This window comes from Aythya marila (assembly GCF_965140915.1).
Source record: "Aythya marila genome assembly, chromosome: 25".
NCBI classification, from domain to species: Eukaryota; Metazoa; Chordata; class Aves; order Anseriformes; family Anatidae; genus Aythya; species Aythya marila.
This window is the reverse complement of record NC_139066.1, coordinates 5631081-5646547: the sequence shown is the minus strand read 5'-3', so window position 1 is coordinate 5646547 and position 15467 is coordinate 5631081. Positions and strand designations below refer to the sequence as shown.

Sequence of the window (15467 nt, the reverse complement as noted above, 5' to 3'; positions counted from 1 at the left end):
CTTTATTATAATAAATAATATTAATATTAACATCCAAGACTTTTTAATGCAGTTAGGGTTTCGGCACTGAAAAAAGAATGAGGTCTGGGTGATGAACCCCCACCTGGGCGCTGTGCTGTCTGCGGGGCTGAGTTGCACGGGCAGGGTTTCTGCCTCTCTGCTGGCCTTGCACCTCGCGAGGCAGAGTTTGCCACACAAAGCCTGGGCTTGCAGAGTTGGACCATCGAAGGCTTTGGGTCATTGTAGGAGTTACTTGGAGGGAGAAGCAGGTTTGGTGCCTGCATCTGAGGACTCGGTTGCTCTCTGCTGTGGCCGGTAGCTGCAAAGCCTCCTCTTGGTGCCCAGAACCGCCGGGCCTGGAGCAGGTCCCCACCGATGTAAGGGGTTGCTGAGGGTGGAGAGCGGTTTGTGCCAGCTGAGGAACTTGTCCCCTGGTTTCTCAGACTGGAAGGAAATGCAGTGTTTCTGCTTCAGTCCTTTGGTGTGGAAGTGGTGGGAGAGGAGCCCAGTGCAGGAGGAAACCCGCTGGGGAGCTGGCAGGCAGCGTGCGGGCACTCGGTGCCAGGGCGCAGGCAGGGAGGGAGGCACGGGGGCTGCTCGTGGAGCACCAGGGGCCCGGATCCAGTTCTGCTGTGTTTCTTGGAGCCCTGAAGCACAAAGAAGCTGACTATTTCTGCAGCGTTGGGTTGGTTTGTTCCTGGCATGGTTCTTCTCTTTCCACTGCTTAGCTCTCGGTAGCATTTCTGTTCCTGTTTTGCAAGGAGGGGGCTGGAGAGGCAAGAAAGGATGGCACTGAGCTTTGTTCCGTGGTTCTGTGACGGATAAGTAGGTCGTGGCATCTTCTTGGACCAGGATAATGGGAGAAATATATCTACAGCAGGTGCATGAAATGTATCTGTCCAAGCAATCCCATGCAGCGCCCCTCTCTTCTACAGCCCTTAGCTCCTACAGGCTCTGTCGCTGGTCTCTCCCAGCCACTCACCAGTGTCACCAGACGTGGCTCTTGCACACACAGTGGCTGTCTCGGTCCTGGACACCACGGAGCCTCATTTTTTCCCCTGTTTCTACACTGGCAGGCGTGCTGTAGCCACAAACCGGCTGCCCTGGCTGGCTGGGGCTGGTTCCGACTCCGGCGCTGTCCCTGCAGAGCGCATGGATGCAGATGGCTCGAGCCCCTTGGCTGCCTACCAAAGACAACACAGACATAGACGAGGTCTTCTCTTGTGCTCGGTAGAGGACTCCAGGGGGGACATACCAAGCAGCTGATATCATACTCTTCGGGGTGAAATGTTCAGGCCAGTTGGCAGGGTGAGAGGTGACCGACATGCCTGAAGCAAGCGGGGCCGCGGGCCGCTGCGGTGGTGGAGCGGGTCCCTCGGGAGCTCAGAACAGGCTGCAGTTGTTTCGCGTGACCGGAGGATTGGCTCGGGATGCAGATGCTCTCCTGCTGCACAGGCCTGGAGACAGGGACATGTGCCGGGGGGCTTCTCTGCTCAGCACAAGCCCATCAGTTGGTCTAAACCTCCCTCTCTTCTCCGAAGGGGAGCGCAGCCACGGCTGCGTCAGGGGCCAGCTGCACAGAGCAGCAACGCCGGCTGCTCCCAAAGCCTTTCAAGTTAAAGCCGGGTTTGTTTGCACACCTCTACACCAGATGGTGATAAGGGCATCGCTCTGTTTTATGTTTGCACTTAAAGACACCTGCATCGTCCGTCCAATTCCAGCCCGATGGGGCTGAGCAGGCACCGCTGTGCCCCAGGCGGTTTGTTCAAGGGCTCTCTCCCAGCCCAGCATGTTTCAGGGCTGGCAGCGCACGCTGCTCTCTTATTTACTGTTGCCCTTGATATATGCTGCGCCGTGCGGTTTCTTAAGCCCACGTAAGTAAAAATAATCAAGTGCCCGTGATCCAAAAAAGCCTTGAGGCAGGGAGCTGAATGTGTCCCTGGTGCCTCTCCTGTGCTCATGGAGTTGTGAAGGCTGCGGATGTCACCTTCACGGCCAGGGGGGAGGCAGCAATAATCTCAATGGTAACTCACAGCAGCAGCTCAGAGGTGTCCCCTCCTCACCCATTTTTCTAGGTGGAGCAGCAGAGGCACGGAGGAGGAATCTGCTCAGGAGCCAGCTCTCCCACGCTTCGATCTGCCTGGAGAAGGGACGCTGGCTCTGCAGGACCCATGGGGCCAAGGCTCCTGGGTGTCCGCAGGGCTTCAGTCCTGCAGGGAAGCTTCTTGGGACGGGAAAGCAGAGGCAGCCAGAGAGCTTGTAAGCCTGCTAGCACAGCTGCTGCCCTTCTGGTCCTTCTGACAGCGCTGATGGACGAAGCCCAGCTCCAGCCGTGGCTCTCCGTGCCCAGCAGGGCGCTCGCAGCTGTGCAGGGGCAGTGAGGCCAGGCGGAGCTTTTGCTTTAGCTCCGGGGGTTTTACGTGAGAACCCTCGGTACAGAAAATCCCCTCCCAAAACCGGGGCATCGCCGTGGAGCTGCAGCTGCTGCCAGGACGGGGCTCGTGGCTGGAGCCCCCTGGTGCTGCGCTCAGGGCTCGGATCAGGCACGGCTGCTCCCCCTTGCCCCCATTTCTCCCCTCCCTGCCCGCACAGGCTCCCCCCTTGCAGCTCCCTCCTGCAAGCCCACAGGTAGTGAAGGTGCTGGGTGCCCCCGGGGGAGGGGGGGGAGCAGCAGCAGCACCCCCGGACCCGATCGTGATCGCGCCCCCCCTCCCCGCGGTTGCGGCCGTCTGCGGGGGCTCAATCACGGCGGCTGGCAGCAGAGCGGTGTCCCCCAGGGGTTAAACGTTAAAAAATAAATAAATAAATAAAAAATAATTAAAAAAAGGAAAAAACAAAAAAGGAAAAAAAAAAAAAAGGAAAAAAAAAAGGAAAAAAAAAGGAAAAAAAAAAAAGAAAAAAAAAAAGGAAAGGGGGGGGAACTCAATGTCCCTCCCCCTGCCCCCCCCGGTCTCTTCCGGCGGGGCGGGGCGAGGCGGAGCCGGCCGGGGGGGGGGCTGCCTGGGGGGGGCGCTGTGGCCATGCTGCGGCTGGGGGCGGTCACGCTGCGGGTGCTGCTCGGGGGCCGGGCTCGGGCCCCCCCGGGGGCTCTGCTCAGCCCCGCGCTCTCCTCTGCCCCCTCCGCCCCCTCCTCCGCCCCCCCGCAGCCGCTGGTGGTGGAGCTGAAGGCGGGGAAGAAATACGCGTGGTGCTCCTGCGGGCACAGCAAGACGCAGGTCGGGCTCGGGGCGGGGGGAGGGAGCCCCCGCGACCCCCCCGATTCCCCCCAAATCCCCTCCATCCCCCTTTGACCCCCCCAATGTCCCCATACACAGCGCGGGGTCGCGACAGCGGGGAGCTGGGGAGGTGGGGGGGGGGACGAGACGAGACGCGGGGTCCCTCGGGGCCGCTCGGGGCGGGGGCAGCAGCGGGACCCCCCCTCCTCAGCGCGTCCCCTTCCCCCTTGTCCCCCGCAGCCTTTCTGCGACGGCTCGCACCGGACGGCGGCCCCCGGCGTGTCCCCGCTGCGTTTCACGGCCGAGGCAGACGGGGCGGCCCCGCTGTGCGCCTGCAAACGCACCCGCACCCCCCCCTTCTGCGACGGCAGCCACCGGGAGCAGGCGGCCCCCCCCGGCCCCCGGCCCTGAGCACGGCCCCGCTGCGGAAACTCGGCCCCGACGGGGGTCACGGAGGCCGGGAAACGAAAACCACCCCCCCCCCCCACCCCGGGACTGGGAGCAGCAGGGAGCTGGGGGGCACCACTCACTCCCCCCCCCCCCCAGGAGCTGGGTCCCTCAGACGCAGCCGGGTGACTGGCAATCTGCAGCATTTATTCCATGTACAAAGCTGTCGTTATACAAATGTTTAACCAATAACGATATATGGGCATCAGAGTATCTTACAGGACATTAAAACGCCGTACAGGATGCAAACATACAGAGCAGTTTGGTTTTGTACCATATAGAAAAAAAAAGAAACAAAAACAACCCCCCCCCAGAGCCCCACACAAACCCCCCAGACCGAGGCGCTGCAGCTGCCTCCCTCAGTCCATTTTAGCCTATTTACAAGAAAAGGGGTGCCAAAACCGAGACGAACGCAGCCCCCCCCACACGCTTCGAGCCCCAGCCGGGGATGGGGAAGAGCCAAGAAACAACCGGGGCCCATCCCCAGCACCCGCAGGCGGGGAGCCCGGGGCTGTGCTACAGCAAAGGTGCCTCCGAGTCCGTGCGGGGGGCGTGCTGCTTAAAAACACACAGAACACAACAGTAACACCCCCCCCCGGTCCTGACCTTTGGAGCCGGGCTGTCCACGCAATTCCCGTGCCGCTTTCCTTTGGTTCTCACCGTGCCGCTGCCGGCTGCTGTCCGGGCGCTGCAGGCACTTGCTTGGTTTTTGTCACTCGTCCCCCCTCCCCAGCGAGGTGAGAGGGGAGATGAACCCCCAGGGTCTGCGCTCCCCGGGGCTCCTGTGCTTTTTTTTTTTTTTTTTGTGGCTGTGAAGTTGGTCCCCTCCCCGGAGCGCGCGGTGCCGGTGCTGCGCGGCTCCTGCCCGAACCAGCAGCGCCTTCCCACGCTTCCCCTCACCGAGCCTCCTGGCTAAAGGCACTGTAGTCATTTTTTTTATTTTTTATTTTAAAATCCAATGTGGGGGCAGGTGGAAAGGGTGGGAAGGACAGAGGGGAAAAAAGCTCTGAAATGTGGCGAAGCTGTGGACGTTTGCCAGGGGGCCGGTGGCGCGGGGGTCCCATGGGTGCAGGCAGCTCCTGGCCCTGCATCCCCCTGGCTGGGTGCTGCCCCCACCACGTAGCTGCCTGGCCACAGGCGCACCCAGGGAGGTGGCAGCTCCCTTGGCAAGGAAAAATCCAATATTCACTGGGGCTTGTGCTCCTAAACCCCCCTGGTACAGCTGGCCCTTCAGCATCAGGGCCCAAGTGTAGTTTTTTTTAGCTGGGAATAAAAAAAGAAACTACTTACTGTGCAGAAAGGGAGGCGTCTGTGTAAGGCTTTGCTAGATCAGAGCCTGAAACAACGTCCAGAGACCACACAGGGAAAGCACAAAAGAAACAGAAACGTGCATGGCAAGGCAAAGCAGGGTGGGCAACACCGGCAAGGGACGCTCGGTGCCAGCAAGCGGCCATCAGCACCAGCTGGCTGCGGGCACCACGTTACTGAGCCTGGTGCAAAAAGAAAACCCACGGAAAAGCAAAAAAAAAAACAAAAAACTCAGGGCACAGCGGGGCTGGGGGCACGCGGACACGGAGCAGCTCCCCCTCCGCTGCCAGAGCCCAGCGGAGCCGAGGCAGCCGGGGGCAGTTTTTGGCTTCTGTGCTTGGCCCTTACCTGTGCTTAGCCCTTACCTGTGCGTCCTGCAGGCCCTGCTCACCGCCCCGTCTCTCTCCGAGCGGGCACGAGGGGAGAGGGGTGGGGAGGAGAAGGGAAAAGCGTTAGAGAGAATGAGCAGGGCAGGCAGCGGCGCCTGCGTGGCTCCCAGCTCCGGCATGCAGCTTCCATAAGTTAAAATTAAAAAAAAAAAAAAAAAGAAAAAAAAGAAAAAAGCATTTAAAAATATTCAACCACATTTATGTGTCTTATTTGCATTTTAAATTAATCTGGTCAATCAATAGAAAATAAGTATGTATAATTTTTTTCTCCCTATGTACACATATATATTTATATATGTATATATATAATATATATAGATATATAAAACCCAGCCAGGCGTCCCTGTTTTGTTGGTTTTTGTTGGTTTCTGGTGGTTTTTTTTTCCCCTTTTTAGGTCAAGGCGGAGGCCGTGCTGCCATTGACAGTCGTTTTGCGGCACCGGCTGGCGGCGGGGGGCAGCGGGTGGCAGTTCGAGGAGGAGCCGTTGAGCGCGGGGCCGGGGCCGCTGCCGGCGGTGGAGCTGGGGGAGCCGTGGGACGGCGTCCCGGGGCTGGGCAGGGAGGACGAGGTGGCGGGCAGCGTGGCGGGGCTGTGAGCTTTGTCGCTGACCGACTCGCACTCGGAGGCGCCGCTGGTGTTGGTGCACTCGGAGGTGGCCGGCTGGGACAGCTTGAGCCGCTTGCAGGCGGGCTGGACGCGGTATTTCAGCGGCAGGGGCCCGTTCTGCAGGGGGGAGAGGGGCAGGAGAGCACCCGCGGGCCCCCCAGGAGCTGCGGGTGGGAGCTGACCTCCAGGAAACCAGCCCTGAAGGGAACACCTCCCTAAGGTGGGGAGGCATCTGGGGGGTTAATTTTTTTGTAGATGCTCCATTTTTTAAGTTTTCCAATTGTTACATTTTCCAATGGCTAAGGTTTCCAATTGGTAGGTCTTCCAATTGTTAGGCTTTCCATTTTTTAAGTTTTCCAATTGTTACGTTTTCCAATTGTTAGGTTTTCCAATTACTCGATTTTCCATTTTTAAAGTTTTCCAATTGTTAGGTTTTCCAATTGTTAGGTTTTCCATTTTTTTAAGTTTTCCAGCGCCATGTGCCTTCACCTCAAGGAGCACTTTTCCAAGCTTTTCTCCAAGAGAAGCCCTGGCAGCTGCAGCCCGCGGCGGGGAAGGGGGCGGCTGCGCTTACCCTCCTCCAGGGGTAGATGTAGGCGATGTCCATCAGGGTGTAATACTCCCGCAGGGGTTCGTCTTCGTAGAGGACTTCCACCTGGCACAGAGGACAGCATCAGAGCCACCAAGGGGACATCGGGGTTTTGCTGAATAGGGCCTGCTGGGGCTCCCAGCGCCCTTCTTGCCCGCAGCCAGAGCAAACCCACAGTTGATGTAAAAAATCCTGGTCCTTGAGGCTGCAAGGATGGGCCAGCAGGGACGGATCCTGCCCAGCACTCACCTGCCACCAATGCAAACCCCGGGCTGCCGCGATATTTGGGAACAGGGGAGAAGCCGGGCACACTGCCGGCAGGGGATGCGACACGGGACAGCCCCCCCCGGACCCGCACACCCCGCGGGGGGCTCGCGCCCACCTTGTACTTGCTGGGAACGTCCATCTTGTTGCGGAGGAACTTGGCCAGGTGCATGACCGTCATCGCGGCGGGACAGCGCAGGAACCGCACCCCGTTCTTCTGGGGACACAGCAAGGGGGGGGCCAGGGGAGAGACATCGCTGAGAGCCCACCCGTGGGTGGGGGCAGCTCCCACCCTCCTCAGCAGATGGCCTGGGGGCGCCCCCCTGTCCCCCCACTATCCCGATGTGGCTGCGCATGGAGCTCCCCATGCCTGGGCCCCACGCGCTCACCTTGTCCTTCTCCAGGTCCCCGTTCTCGATGCTCCCTTTCTTCTCCTCCCTGGGGGGCAGGAAAGCAAACGCAGGACAAAGTCGCAGGAGAAGAAAGAACGAAGGAGAAGTCAGTGCCCCAACGCCTCAGAACCACTACTCCCATCACCACGACACCCTTGGAGGCCGCCCCTGGTGCTGGGGATGCCTCAGCCTCGGGCTCCGCTGGGTGGGTGGGAGCCCAGGGCCGCAGCACCCATGGGAGACAGGGGACGGGGTGTGGGGCAGGGGGTGCTGGCTGCTGCCCCCCTGTAGCAAAGCCAGACCCCAGCCCAGGCAGCGGTTACCTCGTCCCTTCGTAGAACTCTATGGACAGGCTGACGATCTCGTCGTCCGCCAGGTTGCCCTTGTCCTGCTCGGAGACTTCCCCGCGATCCTCGTTGGAGCCGTTGGGAACTGGGGGGCAGGAGGAGGGGGAGGCTGAGCCGCGGCCGGGGGCCGAGCGGGGCCGGGGGCGCCCCCCGGGCTGCCACTCACCCTCGGCCATGGGGTAGGCCGCGTAGAAGTCACGCCGCCTCTTCATCTCGTCTGCAAGAGAAGGGGGGAGGAAGGTGAAGGAAAACCCAGCACGGGGCAGGGGAAGAGGAGCAGGGGGGGCACAGACCCCGGACCCACCGCCCAGACCCTGTCACTGTCACCAGGGATCAGTGCACGCAGGCGGCACGCAGCTTGGGGACCAGGCTCCCTGAGGGGTGGGATGGATTTAAAACCAACCCCAAACCCGTTCTTTCTCCCTCAGTTATAACCGTCCGTGCCCGTACCTTTGAAAAGCCCCGGGACCAGCTTGTACACGATATCCTGGAGGGTTTTGTCTGACCTGGGGGGAAAAGAAAAGGAAAAGAGAGAGAAAAATCAGCCAGATTGGGACATCTCCCCCATCTCCCTCTGTGAAAACTCCCAAATTCTGGCACCCATCCCGCAGCGACGGCTCAGCCCTGCCCTGCAGGAGCAGCTGTGGGCCTGGAGCTAGGCAAGTCCAGCTCCCCCTGCACCCCCCCAAAGGGTTAACCCTGGAAAAAGAAAGAAAACATCTCAAAAATCCTCGTAATTGCCGAGGATGATGACAGCATCATTTTGGGGCCAGGATCCGTTTCAGTAGTCAAAACTATTACAAAAACACACCAAGAACTTGCAAAAAAAAAAAAAAAAATCTAAGATCAGCAAAATGCTTCTGCAACTTTTAATTTGCATCTCGTTTTATCGCTGGGCTCAGGCGCAGCTCACAGCCGAGCCTTTGCGTTCCCCCTGCCGTACACATGGCAGGACAGAGCCAAATGTGAGCTGTTACAAACCAAAGTGAGTTTTTTTGGCTAAAATCTGAGCACCCCCAGGTAAGATCTCCAAAAGCACTCGAGCAGGGGGAGCTCAGGTCCCAGCCTCAGCACCAACCCCGGGGCTGGGGCTTTGCTCAAGGCCTTGGGCTCTGTCTCGCTGCAGGCAGGGCCCTTGGCAGCCTTTAAAAGCTGAATAAAAAAATCTCCAAAACAAAGCAAGAGCAGTGGGAATGGTGAAAAGTAAATTATATCTGCAATTATTTCCACTTTAATAATAAGGCCTTTATTTTAAAGGAAAACAAATGACCATAGCAGCTATTCACATATTATTTTTAGCCTAACCACGTCTTTCATCCCTAATTCCTCGGTGATGTCACTCCGGTTCACAAGGCCCCGCTGTGATTTTATTTATAATACATACCCAGAGAATTTGCTTTATAATTTACAGCAAGCTAATGAAAAAGCAACCTCTGCTGCTTGATTGGCAGCTTAATTACCAGCCGGCCGCTGCTGCTGCATGACTCAACCCCACTCAGCCCGGCGTGGCTGCACCGGGGGGCACAGGCGGGCAGCACCCCGGGCACGCTCAGCATCACGCCCAGCACCCATCGGTGCTGTGATTCACCCCCTCGGCCCCAAATCGCCCAAATGAGGGTGGCCGGGGGCAAGTGGGGTACCAAGGGGACCCTCGATGGCTGGGCTCGGGGCTGCCACGGCCCCTGTGCCGTGTTCCCGTCTGCGCACAGGCGGGGGGGGCTTTGGTGAGGGAGCCGTGGGAGCCGGAGTGTAAATATTTCATAGTGAACCAGAAAAAAAAAAAAACAGAAAGCGGAAAAAGTGTTACTACAGAAACGGATTTACATGGAAGAGGCTAAAAAAAAAAGGAGGAGGAGGGAGGAAAAAAAAAAAAAAAGCGCCCAGTGATGTATTGCAGCCTTTCACGGTTTCTATGCCAACCACCTGCAGAGCCAATTCCGCCCCGATGGGACGTGTCTGCGTCCCCAGCCAGGCGCGGGCTGGCACGAAGCCCCTGTGCCACGGGCACGGCTTCACCTGCGCCACCACCAGCCCCCCCGGTGCCCCCCCAGGGCCACGGCACCGTCCCCACAGGGCGCAGCGCACGGGTGGCCGCAGGTCACAGCAGGGGTGGTGAGGGGCAACCCCTGCAGGCACCCAGCCAGCCTCTCCTGGGGGGGACACCCCCGGTGCCGATCCCTTGGTAGTGGGCTCGGAGCCCCCCCCCTGCTCACCTGATGCTGAGGAGGGGCCTGGTTTTGTGCACCTGGACATCACACATGGGGCAGTACTTGTTGGTCTCCAGGTAGCGCACGATGCAGGTTTTGCAGACTGCAGGGAGAGACGAGACCTGAGCAAACGGGGAGGGGGGAAAAAAAAAAACCAACAAAACCACCAGCCCCACGCCACGCACTGACCCGGGGCAGGACCCTGCTGCCCCTGGCCACAGCCCCGCTGCGGCTTGGGCACGGCCGGCCCGGGGCACCCATGGGTGCAGCGGGGCTGGGACACTCACAGGAGTGCAGGCACTCCACGATGGTGGTGGCGTCTATGAAGTAGCCGCCGCACAAGGCGCACATCAGGTGGGGGTTGAGCTCGGTGATCTTTATCCTGGTGGTCCTGTGCATCTTGGAGCAGCGCCGCGGCGGATCCTCCCTGGAGGGAAATCCCCAAAACAGCCGCTCAGTGCCAGGCCAGGACCCGCAGGAGCAGCCTCCGAGGGACAAATCCAGCCTGGGGGTGCTGGGGCTGCCCCAACCCCGCACCCCACAGCCCTGGGGGGCAGGAGCAGCCCCCACGCACAGCCCCACGCAGCCCCCACCCAGCTCCCTTGGATGCGAGTTCGCATCTCCTGGTCCCCGAGCGGGTCCTGCCTGCAGCTCCCCGGGCTGTGCACACACAGAAACACACGTGCACGCGCACACACCCGCACGCACGAGCGTATTTTGGGTGCGTTTGGTGAAAATGGCATTTCCAGCCACTGCCTCGTGGTTTCTATAGAAACTCCAGGGAATTGGGGCCGGCCACCTGCCCGCGGCCAGGAGCGCACGCGGGCACCTGGGGAGGGCTGAGCGTGCAGGGCCGAGTGTGCAAGGCCGGGTGTGCACGGCCAGGTGTGCAAAGCTGAGTGTGCAAAACCGAGTGTGCAAGGCCAGGTGTGCACACGGGGCCTCGGGGTGCAGGCATTGTGCCCCCACCAGCACAGGGGGCCGCGGGGAGTCGCTGCCTGCGCTCTCCCCTGCCTGCTCCGGACCCTACGATGGGAGCCGGCGGAGCCGGGCCCCAAAATCGCTGCAGTTTTCCTGTTTCTACGGCAACCCCGATACCTGGAGCAGAGCCAGAACCTTATTACAACCAGCCGAGGCGGGGAGAGGGGAGAACAAGCCCCGGGTTTGTGTCAATGAGCGTGGGCAGAGCGGTGGCAGCGCCAGGGTGTGCCGGCAGCGCACGGCCCCCCCCGGGTACGCACACGGGGCCCCCCCCTGCACAGCCCCACGTGCACGCAGCTGGAGGCACACGGACACACCTGTGCCCCCCCCGTGCACTGGGCTTGCAGCGGTGCCAACACCGAGCCAGGCCCCTCACAAGCACCCCAACACCCCAAAAAAACACCGTGCCACCCCACCAGCCCCACAACCGCTGCCGTATGGGGATGGGTTTGGGGCAAATCCTGTGCCCAGGGAGAAAATGGGGCGCGGAGGGGGCTGCGTGTGCAGGGGGTGCTCGGGGCTGTGTGTGCAAGGCCGGGGCCGTGTCAGGCGCGTGTCCTGGGGAAGCCACTCCATGTGCCACCCCCTCCTCGCGCTCCAGGCTTCTGGGTTTCCGCGCAGGGTCCCCGGAGGCAGGTGCACGGGGACGCCGTGGGGACAGCGATGGGGACGCTGCGGGGACGGGGACCACAAGGACACTGCAGCTGCCCCAGCACGGGGCCAAGCGGAGCCCCGGGGGGGGGCTGGCAGCGGGGCTGGGGGCACCGGGGCGGGTCAGCAGCCCCAGACCCCGGGGGCCGGCGCTGGGCACCCCCAGGGGACCCCCGGGTGCCACCCCCAGGGGACACGCGGGTGCCCTGCCCCCGGCTGCCCCCGGGCAGGTGCCCCCGACCCCTGCAGCCCCAGGTGAGGGGGGGGGGGCGCCGGCAGCCTCCTTCTCCCCCCAGCCCGGAGAACGCCAAGTGGGACGGGGGCGCGCAGCTGCCCAGGGCTGCGTTTTGGGTGGGTTTCGATGTTTTTGGTACTTGCAGCCGCCAATGGCGGCCCGGGTCTCCCCGGGAGGGGGGGGCCGGGAGGTGGTGGGGGGGGGGGGGGGAGCCTGAGCCACCGGCGCAAACCGGTTTTAATAAACCCGGGTGATAACAGCCGCGATTTCCTGCCGCGGGGGCGAACAAAGCCCCGGACCCCCCCCCCGGACCCCTGCCCGGTGCTGTCGGAGCGGCTCCCGCCGCCTACCCCGGGATCGCACCCCCCCCCCCCCCCGGGTTTCCTCCCCCCCCGGGTCCCGGCTCTCGGGGTCTTTTGTCTCCGTGGGCGGTGGCCGGGCACGGCGCCCCCCTCCCCAAAACCCCCGCCTGGGGAAGGGCGTTTCAAAGTCACCGCTAACTTGGAGCCTCCCGGCCGCCCCCTGCCCGCGGGACCCCCCCCCAACCCCGGCGCTGCCCTCGCTCTCCCGGCGGCAGCGGAGCCCCCGCGGCCCCCCGACGGGACCCCCGCCCCTCCCGGGGTCCCGGCCCGGCCGCGGGGGGGGGGTGACACCGGCACGGGGCAGCCACCTCGGGGCGGAACGGGCAGGGTTTTTTTGGGGGGGGGGCACGGACACGCGGGGGCGCGCACGGGCACAGCCCCCGGCCCGCGACGGGACGGGAACCGGGACACCCCCGGGCACGGGCACGGCCACGGGCACGCGCTCCGCGCCCCCCCCCCCCCCCCCCCGCTGCTCGGTGCCCGGGGGGGGGCGTTTGGGGCCCGGGGAGGGGGCGGCGGCGGCGGCGGGGAGCGCCCGGTGCCCCTTTGTGCTCGGCGCCGGCTGACAGCCCGCCCGGGGGGGGGGGCCCTGGGGCTGTCACCGGTACCCGGTGATGGGGGGGGGTCCACCGGAGGGTGGTGGTGGTGGAGGGGGGGGTGGCCGCCCCCCCGGGCCGACGGCGGCACAAAGCGGGGGGAGGCGGCCATCCATCGGCCATCTTGAACGCGGAGAGAAAAGGGCGATGGGGGGGGGGGCCCGACGGGGGGGGGGGGGGGGCGGCGGGGCCCGGCGGGGGGGGGCCCGGGGCCCCGTCCCTACCTGGTGGCGGCGGGGGCACCGCGGCCGCCCCTCCGCTGCGCTGCCCCCGGCTGGGCTCGGCGCGGCGCGGCTGGGCTCAGGCGCGGCGCTGCGGCCGGGGCCCTTTTTTTTTTTTTTTTTCTTTTTTTTTTTTCCTCTCTCTCTCTCTTTTTTTTTTTTTCTCCTCTTTCCCTCCCTTCCTCCTCCTTTTTTTTTTTTTTATTTTTTTTCCTCCTCTTTTTTTTTTTTTTTTTTTTTAATTTTTTTTTCCCTCCTCCAGCCGCCGCCAGGCCCCGCCCCGCCGCACGTGATCTCATTCCTTTGGGGGTGTTGCGGGGAGGGGGGGGCCCCGTTCTCGGTCCCTCGTTGCCCCCCCCCACTCCCCCGTCCCTGCCTCCGAGGGGGGGGGCACCGGGACAGGGCCCCCCCTGCGCCCCCCGGGGGACCCGGGCGCGGCGGTGCCTCGGTGCCTGCGAACGGCCCCGGTGCTTCCACCCCCCCTCGCTGTGATCCCCCCATTCTGTGCGACCCCCCCCCAGTGCTCGGGGAGAAAAGAAAATTGCCCCAAATGCGCCGGAATGGGCCCCAAAGCCGGGCCGGGGTGGGGGTGCCCAGCCCCGCAGCACCGAGCGCTCCTCGCGCCCCCCACCCCGGAGGCACCGCCCGGGGAGAGCCCCGGGACCCCCCCCCGGAACCTCCCGGGACCTCCCCTCGGGACCTGCGGGACCTTCCCGGGGCCGCCGGCGGTCGGTGCTCGGCGGGGCCAGAGGGGAGAGGATGGGAAAGAGAAGGGAAAAATGGGAATAAAAAGGGGAATAAAAGGGGGAGGAGAGGGAAAATGGAAAAGGAGGGAAGGGAAGAAAGGAAAAGGTGGAAAATAGAAACGGGGGGAAAAAAGAAAAGGGGGGGGGAAAGGCAGGGAAAGAAGAAGAAAAAATAAAAAGAAACCCCGGGAAATAAAGAGAGAAAAGAGGGAATGGGCGCGGGGGGAGGCTCAGGCCAGCCCCGATGTCCCACGCGTGTCCCCATCCCGGGGTGGGTGCTCCCGGGGGGTGCTCGTTCCCGGGTGGGTGCTCCCTATGGGTGCTCCCGGGGCTGGGTGCTCCCGGTGGGTGCTCCCAGGGTGGATATTCCCGGGTGGGTGCTCTCATGGATGGGTGTTCCAGGGCTGGGTGCTCCCCGGGTGGGTATTCTCGGGGTGGGTGCTCCCGGTGGATGCTCCCAGTGGGTGCTCCCAGGGCTGGGTGCTCTCAGTGGGTGCTCCCAGGATGGATATTCCCGGGGTGGGTGCTCCCGGGTCTGGGTGCTGCCGGTGGGTGCTCCCAGGGATGAATGTTCCCGGTGTGGGTGCTCCATGTGGGTGCTCCCTATGGGTGCTCCTTATGGGTGCTCCCGGTGGGTGCTCCCAGGGATGAATGTTCCCGGTGTGGGTGCTCCCTATGGGTGCTCCCTGTGGGTGCTCCCATGGATGGGTGCTCCCAGTGGCTGTTCCCGGGTGGGTGCTCCCAGGTCTGGGTGCTCCCCCTGGGTGCCCCCTGTGGGTGCCGCCGGGGCGCTCCCCGGGCGCTCTGGCTCAGTGCGGCCGGCGCAGGGCTGTTTCCCAGCGCGGTCTCTGTGGCGCAATCGGTTAGCGCGTTCGGCTGTTAACCGAAAGGTTGGTGGTTCGAGCCCACCCAGGGACGGGCCGCACCTTTTCCTTTTTCACTCCATTTTTTTTTTTTCTCCCCCCCCCCCACCCGAGTCCAACCCGGCGGAGCCCAGCGCCGGGCAGGGGGGGGGGATTTTCATTTTGCAAAGCCCCCGGGGGGCTTTCCCTGCTCCCCCGCAGCACCAGGGAGGGGGCAGCCGGTGTCCGGCAGCTCCTTGCCCTCGGACAGTGCCGAGATGGACCGGGACAGGCTGTGAAGGGCCAGGAGGTGCCCCCCATGCCCCCCGAGGGGTCACAGCTCACTCCAGGGAGAAGCTTCCCCGAGTCGGAGGCTGAGCATGAACATTTCTGCTCAGCCTCTGCCCCCTGCCCCAGGCAGAACTTGGAAGCGTTTCCACCCAGAGCCTGTATTTTGTTTCAAAAAAAAAAAAGCTGAAGGGGGTCCAGGCTCTGCATTGCTGGAGTTCTCCTCTCCTACAAAGTCTTGTAAAATCTATTTATGTTCCCTGCCTGCCCTGATTTTATTTTCGTACCCAAAATAACGTCATTGGTGTTTCGATGCAGGGCGCGAGGCAGTGCCAGGCAGACCCCCGGTGCCTCCAGCTCAGAGCCACAAACAACGCTCCCACCACCGAGCCCAGCGGTGCCGGGGCTGGGGATGAGGATTTCTGCTCCCATCCAGGTCTGACAGCATGAAGGGCAGAGGTGCCCCCTGGGCATCACCTCCCCGGTACCGCCCGAGCCCCCCGGGGCCACAGAGGAACGCAGCTCTGCCGAAATCTGCCTTTGATTCCCGTCTGGTTTTGGTGCTCCTTCTCTCCCCAGCGCGTGGCTCATTCCTGCCAGGCATAATGTGGCCTCTGACTTCATTCCCGCAAGAAACCTTTTACAATGGAAAACTCTTTAAAAATACAACAGGCACGGGACAGGCTGAGCCTCCGGGGCTCGGTCCCTGAGCAGGGCCTGCACGGGCCGGAGGTTTTCATTGAAAGCAGGCGGGCTGCTCTGCTCTGCGTTTGAGAGCGT

The 15467-nt window shown here is 62.5% G+C and overlaps 2 protein-coding genes across 3 annotated transcripts; one reads left to right on the top strand and one right to left on the bottom strand.

The window, feature by feature from the left end:
- The first annotated feature begins 2995 nt into the window (after positions 1–2995).
- CISD3 (CDGSH iron sulfur domain 3) lies at positions 2996–3686 on the top strand. Its single transcript, XM_082779026.1, has 2 exons — positions 2996–3215; positions 3456–3686. The coding sequence occupies exons 1-2, from the start codon at positions 3021–3023 to the stop codon at positions 3624–3626; spliced, it is 366 nt and encodes a 121-aa protein (XP_082635152.1). The 5' UTR covers positions 2996–3020; the 3' UTR covers positions 3627–3686.
- Positions 3687–4057: 371 nt separating this feature from the next.
- Positions 4058–12928, bottom strand: PCGF2 (polycomb group ring finger 2). Of its 2 annotated transcripts, none has more exons than XM_082779024.1 (10): positions 12815–12928; positions 10053–10192; positions 9772–9868; positions 8009–8064; positions 7725–7775; positions 7535–7643; positions 7209–7257; positions 6938–7036; positions 6541–6621; positions 4058–6083 (listed from the first exon to the last, which is right to left on the bottom strand). In XM_082779024.1, exons 2-10 carry the CDS (start codon positions 10162–10164, stop codon positions 5751–5753), a joined length of 987 nt encoding a protein of 328 aa, XP_082635150.1. In that variant the 5' UTR covers positions 10165–10192; positions 12815–12928; the 3' UTR covers positions 4058–5750. The 2 variants fall into 2 exon arrangements, with proteins under 2 accessions (XP_082635150.1, XP_082635151.1); XM_082779025.1 differs by having other exon boundaries at positions 6938–7033.
- Between the last annotated feature and the right edge of the window lie 2539 nt (positions 12929–15467).

What these genes read in the sequence shown, in the direction of transcription:
- CISD3 (XM_082779026.1), top strand. Translation starts at nt 3,021, where the DNA reads ATGCTGCGGCTGGGGGCGGTCACGCTGCGGGTGCTGCTCGGGGGCCGG. An exon ending in GCGGGCACAGCAAGACGCAG is followed by an intron (nt 3,216 to 3,455) that starts GTCGGGCTCGGG and finishes TGTCCCCCGCAG; the next exon opens with CCTTTCTGCGACGGCTCGCA.
- PCGF2 (XM_082779024.1), bottom strand. Translation starts at nt 10,164, where the DNA reads ATGCACAGGACCACCAGGATAAAGATCACCGAGCTCAACCCCCACCTG. An exon ending in AGGCCCCTCCTCAGCATCAG is followed by an intron (nt 8,065 to 9,771) that starts GTGAGCAGGGGG and finishes TTTTCCCCCCAG; the next exon opens with GTCAGACAAAACCCTCCAGG. An exon ending in GGCCTACCCCATGGCCGAGG is followed by an intron (nt 7,644 to 7,724) that starts GTGAGTGGCAGC and finishes CCTGCCCCCCAG; the next exon opens with TTCCCAACGGCTCCAACGAG.